The 12,774-nt window shown below is 30.8% G+C and overlaps 1 protein-coding gene across 6 annotated transcripts in view; it reads left to right on the top strand.

The window, feature by feature from the left end:
- The window catches only part of LOC107442954 (E3 ubiquitin-protein ligase RNF19B), a 48,214-nt gene extending 37,428 nt beyond the window's left edge, over positions 1-10,786 (top strand). For all 6 annotated transcript variants that reach the window (XM_043052121.2, XM_043052118.2, XM_071179131.1 and 3 more), the window contains exon 12: positions 5,530-10,786. In XM_043052121.2, coding sequence (XP_042908055.1) covers positions 5,530-6,427 — 898 coding nt within the window. In that variant the 3' untranslated portion in view covers positions 6,428-10,786. The remainder of the gene's footprint in view (positions 1-5,529) is intronic.
- The last annotated feature ends 1,988 nt before the right edge of the window (positions 10,787-12,774 follow it).

Here is a 12,774-nt window from a genome sequence, read left to right as displayed (position 1 = left end):
TATATGTCCCCTGTCAGCATCATTCCAGCTATATCTGTTCAAAACATTCATGCATACGAAATTTCAAAGCAATCGGATGATTGCTTCTTGGTGCGTCAATTTTTTTGTTATGGAGTGTATTCTTACACGAGGCAAAGCTATAATTTTGAACTATGTATACCATCTTGGCATAAAGAATTATCTAAGCTTTGGAACAGACTTAAGTATTTTGCAAATTTTTATAAGCCCTTATAATGTTGTGTTAAATTAACTTCTTAAATGTTAAAAAATTAGATCAGACGCTTTTTATTTTTACAAAACTGTGGCTTTTCTACCTTTTGTCATTTTGCACCCTTTTTAGATTAACATAAAGTATACTGGTTAAAGATAGGCTTACTTGACTTTAGTCATGAATAATTGTTGTTAACTCACATCAGAAAACGAAATAATATAGTATTTAAGAAAAACATCATTTCGTGTGATGACAGAGTCGTAAAAAAAGAGCCTTAAACCCAAGCTGTTTTCGATCCTTTGTATCTTCAGAGATATAGAGAAAAAGATATTAATGCTAGTTAAAAATAACACATGTTTGTTTATGATATCCGACAAATGTAACATAGCAAAATTATGTTAAAAAGACAATTATTAATTATCACTAGATACTCAAACAGAACTTTTTTTTCTTTGCATGTGAGGCTGTTTCTAAGAATGCCATGTAAAATTTGCTATGGATAGTTTTATCTTTCTCGGGATAGTCTATGAACAAAATGCCATTCACGCCCCGAATTCCCGATGCCATGACCTTGGAAGCTGACTTTTAACTTTTAGGTCTCTTTCACTGTATGCTGTCTCCTCAATTAGGAAAAATGGTGTGTGTTTTTAGATTGTCATTTGCCCTTTTTGAAAGCAATGCAGGATTGTTCCAAAAAAATCTGATTTTTTCAATTTTATTTTCTAACTGCAATGGTTTTTATTCATTCATATGAAATTAATGATGTAACCTTGTAATTCACTTCTTTTTTTTTTATCTCGTACCACTTTCAAGACAAGAATGCTAACTTCTCAATTTTATAGCAAATGGTGCTGAATTCTATGGTGGGCAATATTCTAGTCATTTTCCCTCTTGCAAAAGAAAACTTCTGCAATTTTTCGGAAACCTACTGCACATTTTAAACAAATACACCTTTTTGGTGACCTGTTGTCTTGCGTACCCCTTTATTTTCCTGCTAGACCACTTGCATATTTGTTATCGAAATCAACTCCGCCCATTAATAAGTCCATTTTCTATTGTGAATTGTCATTATAATAAATTTTTATTGTACAAACCCATTTTATCATACTTAGACACCACTTTTATAGCTACCACTTTTATGTTTGAAAATTAAAGAGAATGCTTTCAGACTTTGGGCTAGTAGTATGTATACGTAGTATATAATCTTTTCGTTTGCTTTAACCTGAAATTAAAATGTAATTCTATAAAAATAATATTAAATTTTAACTCTGAGCATTTCAGTTATGGTTAAAATTATGTAGACTTTTCTTTTTCTATAAAATTTATGGGAAAAACAAGTTTTATTGCTGCCGAAAACTCCCTAGATTAAAGTGGGGAGAAGGCAGTAAATTAAGAGAAATGATTTTGATCTGTTTCTTTTAAAATAATTTCGTGGGCTGACTGCAGTTGAAGTATATAGGAGATAGAAACTTTTACATATCTTTTACAAAGTTTATCAAAAAATAAATATAAAAAATCGTAAGTTAGCAAATTTTTTTTTAAAAATTTGTGTGTAAGTTTCTTTTTTTCTCCCAGTTTAGTTGAATTATAAAATATTGTATAATATATCTCTTAGTTTACCTAAACTGTTTTATGGATTTTTTACAATATCAATAAAACGATTGACTATTTTAAGCAAGAAAAATGACAGTGTGAAATTGTTGATTTGCTCTGTACACAAAAGTTTGAATTTTAAAGCAATTGCATTGACAAGAATGGAATACATTAAAGTTCTTGCAGCCCATTGCTGAAAATTTCAACAAGCCTCTACATCTCTGTGAAAGCAATTAAATTTATTATTTTTAATAAAGTTTATATCAAAAAATATTTGTCCGGGTTTTTTTTTATACCACATTCTGTACAAAAAGCATCTGGCTAGTACAATTTAAATAAAAATATCAGAAGTATTTTTTTCTTTCATGGAAGCATTTTTCAGGACTTCAGTAAATCTTGTGCAAAACTTGCATGATAAGTTGAAGAAATATGTGCAGTCACTTTTCTTAAATGAAATCTAAATTTAAAGCTGTGGCTCAGGGGACAGAGCGTTCCCCTTCCGACGAGGTGAACTGAGTTTGAATCCCAGCAAAGGTTGGTTGATTCAAATTCCGCACCCGACTGGACTGGCACCGACGTAAAATATCCTCTGTTGTAGACGGATCATGGGTTAGAGTCGCCTTCGCGTCAGGCTAACCATGAGAGGTTTTTATAGTTTTCCTCTCCATTTAACTCAAATCCAGGTCAGTTCCATCAAAAAGTCCTCCATGAAAGCAAATTTCTCTTAATACTTGATTCAAGAATTCCCTTGTCTTCTGGGTTGGGTGCAAAATTACAAGGCAACGGATTTGAACATTAGTAGTTGTAAACTCAAAAAATTGAGTCAGCAGTTCAACAACAGTTATAAAATATTTGAAGATAAAAAAAACGTATCGTGAATATAAGTCGCATCTTCTTGAATTACATTGCTAAAACATAGGTTAATTACATTCTTATGAACTGAATCAAACAAAGAATTTTTTCCTATTTGGTAGAGACTACAACTTTTTTAGAAATCTTTAATAATTTAGTATAGAAATGTTCACTGTCACTGCCTGAAAATTTTAAATCTGACTGATATCAATAGATTTTTTTTGTGTGTCCAAGGCCTCCCGAGTCTGAAATTAAATACGTCAGATTAAGGCCAAAAATTGTGAAGGGAAAAGCCAAATAAAATATATTATCGGGATAACTTATTTACTGATTAAGAGCTTTAAAAATTTGTAGTTCTTTTACAATAAATAATTTTTACTTTTTTTTATTGTGAACCAAAGAGAGTTTTAGGTATAGAGTGGCCATAAAGTATATGAAATTTTTATTGTGTGCCTGAGCCGTAAGATTTCTGTCTCTTCACTCTCAAACAAAATGTAGTTCTGCGAAAGAAAATTGCTCATTAAAATGAAATTATTTCATTAGACTGGTTTTAAAATTATTATGATTTATGCCACAGTAATTGCAATTGAAAAAAAAATAAATTAATAATTAAAAGGATTTTCTTCCATCCATCTAATTTAAATTTCACCCCATTTTTAAAATTATTAAAAGTGTCTTAATTTAACTAAATCCTTTCTATTGTTATCGGAGAAACGGCAAACTAATTTTAAAACTATTTGTTCACAATATTTAACCTATTAAAATGATTTAGAAATTATGGTTTTTTGCTACTCGATGATCAGATTTTCTTGTATTCAAGTGATACTGCTAATACAATTCTCTTGTTATTCCAACAAATTGTTCACACCAATTTTCTTAAGTAAGCTGCAGGTATATTTTGGCCTAAAAAAGAGGAAAATACAGAGAAACCTCCAGGAAAGAGCACTTTTGGAAGGTATGGAATTTTTTTCATAGACATAATGTTGAAGATAACCTTTAGGAGAGACCATCAAAGGCTATCTCAGCAACCGGTCAACCCTTCGCACCCAATGCCGAAAAGGTTAATTAAGGAAGTACGAAAAAATATCAAAACAAAATCTGTTAACAAAAAAAAAAAAAAAAAAAAAAAAAAAAAAAAAAAAAAANAAATGTATTCAAAATATTTGTGTGAGGTTCTTATTTAGAGAGCTCTTTTTGACGATCTCTGAAAGAGGTCTACAACCTCGTGTTGTAGCCAGATTGTACTAAAGATGATGATCAATGATTTATTTCTAGAGTAAGTTAATTTAGAAAAAGAAAAACTAAGCTTACTGAGACAAATAAGCTTTAAAGCTAACTAATTTTTATGATATAAAATCAAATGCAAACTTAAAAAAAAAACAAAATTGTTTACTTATTTAAAATAGTTCTACCTTTCATAATTAGTAAATTTGTTTTTACACATAATTATATCAGTAGGGACTATTTTTATTGACTCTATAGTTTATTTAGAGATCTGATTTTCATAGCGTCAACATAAGTTGTATTTCCGCACCAAGAAAATGACACTGACTAAAATTAAAATCGGTTGCGAAATATCGTGTGCCTTTGATAACATTTTAGACAAGAACCATTTTAGTGTCGAACAGAGAGTGGTCGCTTCCGAGAGGTTTTATTGTAAAAAACATTAATAAAAGCTTCACAAAAGTCATAAATTTTTTTGGTATTCCCATTTGAACTTCCATTAAACGAACGTTCCTTTATATACTTATTATGAACAGCTGAAAAATTGGTAGTTCTTTTGTTCTGCACTTCTTTTTCTTTTCCCCCAATTTAAAATTTTCAGGTGTTATTGCAAATGATGACAGTTGATTACCTTAGTAATTGTTGATATGAGTAATGGTGAACTGTACTAATAGTAGCCAATAGAAAATATTTAATTTCTACCATAGAATGTAAAAATTAATAAAATTATTTTTGATTTGTTATTAGTCTTATCATTTAATTATTAATAATATACTATCATCACTTTTTCCAACTATTCAATTGTTATGTACTGCGAAATAAATTTTCAATGAATATTCATCCAGTGAACTATCGTATATAGTGAACATATTGCTAGGTTCACAGACATACAGCATAACGAGGTCAAATTGTATTAATTTTGTAATCGTGGCATAAAAGATCGTTTTTTTTTCTTCTTATAACACATACAAATATTTTTTTCAATAATACTCAATCCAATGTTTAAATTAATAAATTTTCATTCAATTAGCATTGTCTAATGTAAGCTACTGTCAGTTTAGAATAGTCCCAACGTATTGTATAATAATAATATAAAATGTTTTTTCATGGATGGATCTTATGACAACATTATGATGTATGCAATGCATTGTAGAAAATGATAGGCCACTTTTTATATAGGGTGGTTAAAATTAAATGTTACTGTCTTTAGACTAACGTAGAGCACATTTTAGTTGATGAATGCAGATGAAACTTGGTATACACATTGTATGGACCATAGCATCATGTGAGAAAGAAAAGACCAGGTTAGAAAATGGTGTGCATTAAGGAGGAAAAAACATTGGGGAGATGTAAAATTTCTTCACTTGGAGTTCAACCCTAACCTGATGGTTTTTTTCTTTATTATTACAATAACAAGACTTTTGCTTTCATTGCAGTTTTATTTGAAAGCCGCTGATATCCTTGCAGCTCACGTCTAACTCTCTAGAAACTTTTAATTGTTTTCTCTATCTTCTGTAATAGCATGCAGCTTAATGATTTCTAGCCACTTAATTCGTCCCCATTTATAGTTCTTTTTGCAATTATATAAAGTCAATCCTAAAATAATGTGGAAGGTATAGTATTTGAATATTGATATATTCTCTTTTTAGAGATAGTTCAGCCGTGACACCCGTAGAAGTTCACGTAGATGCTCAAAACCCTGATGTCACTTTAGAAGCTTACTCCAGGGATCAGGCAGACGTTAGCTCAACTTTTCAAGAGTACTTACAACTCGTCGGATCTTCTGAGTCTGCATCTGTTCCTTATCTTTCTGCCAGTGATTGCATGCTGTATCCTGCCTTAAGACTGAAACTGTCAAAGAGCTGCAAAAAGCGCTACCACAGCAGCACAGTCCCCGAAGAGTCAGATTCCCATAGGAGTGGCGAAATGGTTTGCGAAAACCACTGCCTACCAGGCCATGTTCACTTCAACAAGTTGAAAGAATGCTGCGTCAGCTACATCGACGAGAGTCCTTCGGCCGACAGTCTTGCCAAACCGGCTGAAAGCTGTTCAAACTCAGAATGCCACCTGGTCAGGGTCTGTCGTTCGGCAACCGACAAGCCATCAAAGTTTTTGACGCGCACGAAACTGTCTCGTGAAACAAAATGTGTTACTCGGTCAATCAGTTTCTGCAATAGCTGCACGTCGACTCACAGGTCGTGCTGCCCGTCAGCATTCCGCAGCAGTGGAACGGTTCCTAAAAAGAACATCATCAATAGGTCAGATAGTGGTTCAGAATCGAATGCCTTATCTACTAGAGCTTATATGTTCCCTTGCAGTTTGCAGGATATCTCCGTTGAAGTCGCGATCGATGACTGTCCCTCCTCGACAACAGTTCCTGCTGCACCCTCGAGCTCTATACACTTCACCAAAGCTCTGCAACCCCCCCTGTCTGACAGGCAAGAGTGCTGCACCTCTTGCACGAGACATTCCTCAAAAGAAGATAGGACATGCTCACTAAATATAAGCAAAGCAGACAACACTCATATTGAATTGGAAATGTTGTAAACATGTACTGAAAAAATAACATATTATTTGTGTCAATATTGGCTTACCCATCAGGGATGCCCTACTCTCAAAGAAATTTTGGCCTTGGATTTATAAAAAAAAGTTTTTAAAAATATCAAATATTATTTTTTTTCTTCTTTCAAATTTTACCGTATAGTCTTCTTTCTTTGTTAATCTTTTTATTTTGATGCTGCATAATAAGAAGCGTGGGATTTATCAATGTAGACTTTTTCTTGATGAAAGTTCTTTTAGAATCTAATTTAACACATTCGCATAATTATTTTACTAAGTTTAAATTATGTTCCACGTCTTGATTCTTCTGAGGTAGATTTTTGTTATGAGTTTTAATCACTGATGTCAGAGATTTTAAGTGAAAGACATGTTATTTTGTCAGAGTTGTGGAAATGCAATCTCTCTTTTAATCTAGGTTTCATCTGTGATTTCTTCTAGAAACTATCAATTAACTATCTAGTTCATCTAATGTGCATAAATAACGATTATTCTTTACAAAATGACCTAATATTATGAAAAACTGTTGTTATTTTCAAAATAACATCAGATATGTGAAAGTTCATGTCTTACATTATCCTTATGTAATGCACCAGGTTAATTGTAAAAGTCTCTTATACTTTCTAAACAACATGGCAGTTTTTATGCTTTTTTATTATCAGTCCATTTATTTTTAGGGTAATTATAAAATATATCTGTTGCTTCATTAGCCTTATTTATCTATAGCTGTTTGCAATGAGACTAAAGCTTATTACAATGTGTCTAAGTGATTTTAGGCTGATTGAGTTATTTTTTACACATTTTCTAATTACCTTATATTAAATTATAATAGACCTATAAAGTGTATAGGCATATAAAGTGTTAATCTGATTTTAAATAATGAAGATTTTTTGCAATCAACCTGGCGTTTTTCAAAAATGACTGCTACATTTGCAAAGAACCCATTTTTTCCAATTACATATATGCCATTTTTATGTATAATTTGTAGAATATTAAGTTAATCAAAATACTGTTGTGTGTACAGGGCCTGATTATCGCCTAGGCCCAATAGGCACGGGCCTAGGGCCTACACTTTCTAGGGGGCCTCAAAAATTAGTAAAAAGTCCACAATATTACTATTTTTTTTAAATACTGAAAGAAACAGTTTTTCTCAAAAAATTCACTTTTTTTTTTCTTCTTCAAATTTTCCTTATATCGTGATAAACCAAACTCGTGTAAACATTGCACTAATCAAATTCGAAAGTACAGCTGAATTTGAATTGGTGTAGTTTTTACGTCAACGGCGTAAGTGAATGCACTGAATATAAATTTTAATTTTTTGAAAGTGATATCTTTAAATAAATTATTATTTAAATGTGTTTTTTTTAATTTTCTATGAGTAGCTATAATTTTGGCTCCTTTTGGATATTTTTTGTGTGTATTTTTTTTATAAAAATTATAATTAATAACCTTAATATCTTAGCATACATGCTGAACTTAACGTTAAATCTACTGAAAAGTCGGCTAGCTTTGTGTTGGTTTAAGTACTAAATAAAAAAATAATTACAGCTTACAGTGAAAAATAATTCTACTAATCAGTGACTTTTAGCAAAAATCACTGATTCTCAATTGTTTGTGGTCACCAAACTATTTTATTTTGACAAAACATCGTTTTGTTGTTTTATATTTTGCTTTAATATATAGATGCTAGAACTTTATCTTAAAAATGATCTTCAATTGTTTGCTTTCAAAATTTTTTGGAATGTTTCTCTTCAATAGATTCTTTTTTATTGTTATAACTACTCTTCAGAAACTTAATTTAAAAATATTTCGAAAGGGGCCCAGAAAATTTGGTGGGCCTGAATTTGTCTTGATCAGTCCCTATGTGTGTAAACAATTTTCAGTTACCTGTAATTTGTCTATTGCTTTTTTCTTATATAAACACACATATATACATACAAATTTATAGATACAAATATGTATATATATACACATACTATCTTACAATAATGGAAGAGACACTTTTGGTTTTCGATATTATTTTGAATTTCTCCTGCGATTTTTCATATTTTGCAATAAAGTTTAAAGCTTTCAGTGGTTTTAGGGACCTACAATAAATTACAAAAGAAAACAAGTATTTTTGAACACCACATGCCAAACAATCAAGCAATAAGAACCACTTCTCAATCAATTACTTGAGTTGTTATTTGCAATGACTGCATAAAAGTTTGTAAATCTAGCTTAAATATTTATGGAGACATTAATATTTTTATTAAAAACTAATTTTTCTGATTCATGTTTTTTTGCTTTGAAAATATTCAGTAAAATTAAACAAAATTTTTAGAGCAATTTAAAATAAGTAACAAAATTGTTTTAAAATTTGAAAAAATTTGTTAGTAAATGTGCAAGATATGAGTATTAAAAGTAGTTCTTTTGTAATGCGAAAAGCATGGAAGAAATTTAAAATTATCTTTTCTTACTTTTATAGTGAGAATCATACCTGACAACTAATGGAAAAAAATTGATTTAAATATCTTAAAAACGTAAAAAGTTTAAAGCAATTTTCTAAGTAGTTATTGTAATTTTTAAACTAAGTTCAAAATGATAAGGGGTTTTCCCTATATTTAATTTTGTTTTTACTGTCCACTCATTATAGGGTAGTGTACTTTGCAATACTACATAAGAAAATTTGTGAAAAAAAACTCTGATTATTTTGAGCTTTCTTTTAAAAAATGCAAACGCTACTTGGAAAATTGCTTGAAGCTTGTTACATTTTTATTATATTTAAAGCAAATTATTTCCATGAGTTTCCAAATACAATTCACTAAAAAATTATGAAAAAATAATTTTGAATTTTTTCGCCACATGCGCAGTGCAAAAGAACTTTAAATACTCATATCTTACGCATTTTTTAAAATTTTTTTTTTCACATTTTAAAAGAATAAGTTATTAATTTTAAATTTCTCCAAAATTTTTTTTTCATTTTATTGAATATTTTTAAAGTCATAGCAAAAGAACATAAGACATAGATATTTAAATAACGCAATAACTGATTAAAAATTAGTTTTACGCAGTCATTGCAAATAACAAACAAAATAATCGATACAAGCTTATGGGTTGATTTTCTGCCATAGGGTGTTCAGAAATATTTGTTTTCTTTTGCGATTTATTGTTGGTCTCTCAAACCTCTGAAAGCTTTAAACTTTATTGCAAATCACATGAGCTAAATACTTCTAAATTTACAAAATAGTCCTCTAAATATCTCTTGAGAAATTCTAGAAAATATAAGTGTCTCTTCCATTATTATAGGATAGTGTATATATATATAAACAGCTATATAATGTATACAATAAAAGCTAGATATGACGGATATGGTATATTATGACAAATTACCGTGAAAATACTAATGTTAGATGTACAATTATAGTATGTTTAGAAGGAGTTTAAAATAACTAGCTTTCCACTATTAAGACAAAAATTCTTTAGAGAAATATTTTTTCTGCCATTTAAGTAAGCAATATTATACAAACAAATTCAATGGTAGGCATTTTTAGTATTAATACAGTAAAGCATGGATCTTTCTTAAAATGGTAACCCTTCTCGAAAAGTAAGTCAACATTCAATGACATCAAAAGGCTCTCACGCAAAACGAAACTTGTTGGTCAAACATTCTTATCCTAAACAGTTCTGCCTTTCATAATGTACAAAGCTATGCAATACAGTTTACTTTATGAATGTATTTTTAATTGAAAATAGTTATTCAAATTAACATTTAAATATGTCCATTTCATTTTTACGCTTTTTATTGCGTGTTTGCTTGTAATGATAAGCTGGCTGTTATGACAATTTTATTTGCTATTATGAATTGTCATCATGATTGTGAGGCTTAAGATTTTTGTGAGAAGTCTGGCATCCCTGATATATTTCTTATGCTGTGTTGATTCTGTGATTGTGATATACTATATGTGAGACTTTGTAATTTTGTATAATCCAATCGAGGAGAATTCGTAAGTTTTGAAACGGGGAATTCTATCAATATTTTTTTTTTTTTAATGGATGGAAAGCCAGGAGCTTTTTTTGTGAAAAGAAACGCGGTGCCGGTTATGTATGTTAGTGTCTCATCTTAGATGTTTTTTTTCTTTTAATGTATATAAACATGAAGTTCTTTGTGTGCTTTACTCTGGGCGGCAGCAAACCTGTATATTTTTAAGTTGAGCATGAGATATACTGCATGCTATACAGTGTGTACACATTCTTTATTTCTAAAAATTTGCCAGTGAAAATAGATTATTTTCTTGTTGAATGTACTGGCGAGCTTGTATAGATATGACTCAAGTTATATATTGTAATAAATATTTTACAAAAATCTCATTTTTCGTCCCCTATTTATTTCATCCATCTAAAGACAACCTACTACAATCAAAACATCAAAACTATTGCAACATTTTATAGACAAAACGTTTTACAGGGCCCATTCTGGAGCCTCTAGAACGTATTATGAGTGACATTTATTTCCATGACTTATTAAATTACTTTTGTTCAATTACATTCACTGAATAAAACATAAAGAAAAAAAAATCCAATCCTAGTAGCTATTGAAGGCGCATTCAGGAAGAAGTACGCTTTTGGGTGCAATTTTGACATCTTTCAGGACGCCAGCGTGACTAGTGCTTCCTCAACTAAAGATGGTTGACTGTGTAGAGCAGAGGTGTCAAACTCAATTTTGCAGAGGGCCATATATTAAATTTAGAATGTGTAGGCGGGCCAGATTCAAATAAAAAAATTTACTGAAATATTATAACATTTTATTTATTTAATTATATACTATATAATATACGGTTGTTAAAAATCATATCCAAAGTTATAAAAGAGGATAATTGTTTTGAGCTCGAGGATCCAGATACCTGACTTCTCTTGTTTTTGACAAGCTCATTGATGCCCGGTTTCATATTTATTGTAATTATTTTAAGAATTGATTGGAGATGTTCATTCGTAAGTCTTGTGCGATGCTTGTTCTTATTTATTTTCATGACGGAAAACATCTGCTCACATAAATAGGTGCTACCAAACATGCACAGAATGCGTGCTGCATGCTTTTTTAATTCCGGGTAGTTATCCAAACTTTTGAGATAATGTGTATAAAATGTAAGAGCGTTAAACTCTTTAAATTTTTCTTTCAAAATACTGTCCGATTGAAGATCTATCAACGCCATTTGCAAATGAACTTGTGCCTGTGAAGCTTCAAAATTGAATGGATTGTTGAAAATTGGGAATTCCATTTCATTCATTTTCTGGAAGTCTTCAAAACGATTGTTGAATTCCGCGACCAGATTTTGCAGAAGTTGAGAATATTGATCCAATTTTTTTTTGGTTCACTGTGCCAAATGATTTTAAATGAGGGAAATGATCTAAAGTTTGATTTTTTACCTGATTTTCCCACAGCCTCAACTTTGTTTCAAAGGCTTGATGAATACATTTGAGTGACAATCAGATTTTTACCCTGTAACTTTAAATTCAGATCAGTCAAGTGTTTATTCATATCTACCAAAAAGTCACAATCAATCCACCTGTCATTGTCATAATCAATTGGGTTGCCTTTTTCTAACATGAAAGCTTGAATAGGGTCACGTAATGCAGAAAATCTTTCTAAAACTACTCCTCGACTGAGGCAACGAACTTCGGTTAAATAAGGGACATCAGAAAAATGTTCGTCCAAATCTTGTAAAAACTGCCTGAACTGTCGGTGATTTAATCCTCTGCTCCTTATAAAATTTACTATTTTAATTATAGGTTGCATGCCAATGATTCCTGATGAATTATACAGTGAAATCCCACAAAATTCCCCGATGTTTTCTGTTTTAATTTAGTTACAAAGCCCGAATGTTTGCCAGCCATGGCAGGAACGCCATCCGTAGTTGTGCTGCTAAGTATATTCCAGTCGAGTTCATATTCTGCTATCAAATGCTCAATTGCAGAATAAATATCATTTGCTGTTGTAGTACCTGTCAATGGAACGCACTAGTTCTTTAGTTATTTCTAAGTTACTGTTAATACCTCGTATAAAAACAGCAAGTTGACCTATATCAACAGTATCAGTGCTCTCGTCAACAGCCAGTGAAAAGTTTATAAATTCCTCAATTTCTCCCTACCCAAGACAAAATTTATGATGGTTTTTCTTTGATGGACCAACATGAATATGATGGTAACCATCATGATCAGTTTCCATCATATTTTGTTGACGGTTGTTGGTCCATCAATAGTAAACATACCATGTTGGTTGACCATCATAAAGAGAATACAACATATTCCATCATAATATGATGGTTATTGTTGGTCCATGAAAAATCCAACATTACTTG

The sequence above is a fragment of the Parasteatoda tepidariorum genome, chromosome 3 (genome assembly GCF_043381705.1).
Source record: "Parasteatoda tepidariorum isolate YZ-2023 chromosome 3, CAS_Ptep_4.0, whole genome shotgun sequence".
Classification (NCBI taxonomy): domain Eukaryota; kingdom Metazoa; phylum Arthropoda; class Arachnida; order Araneae; family Theridiidae; genus Parasteatoda; species Parasteatoda tepidariorum.
This window is presented reverse-complemented; position numbering and strand designations above follow the sequence as displayed.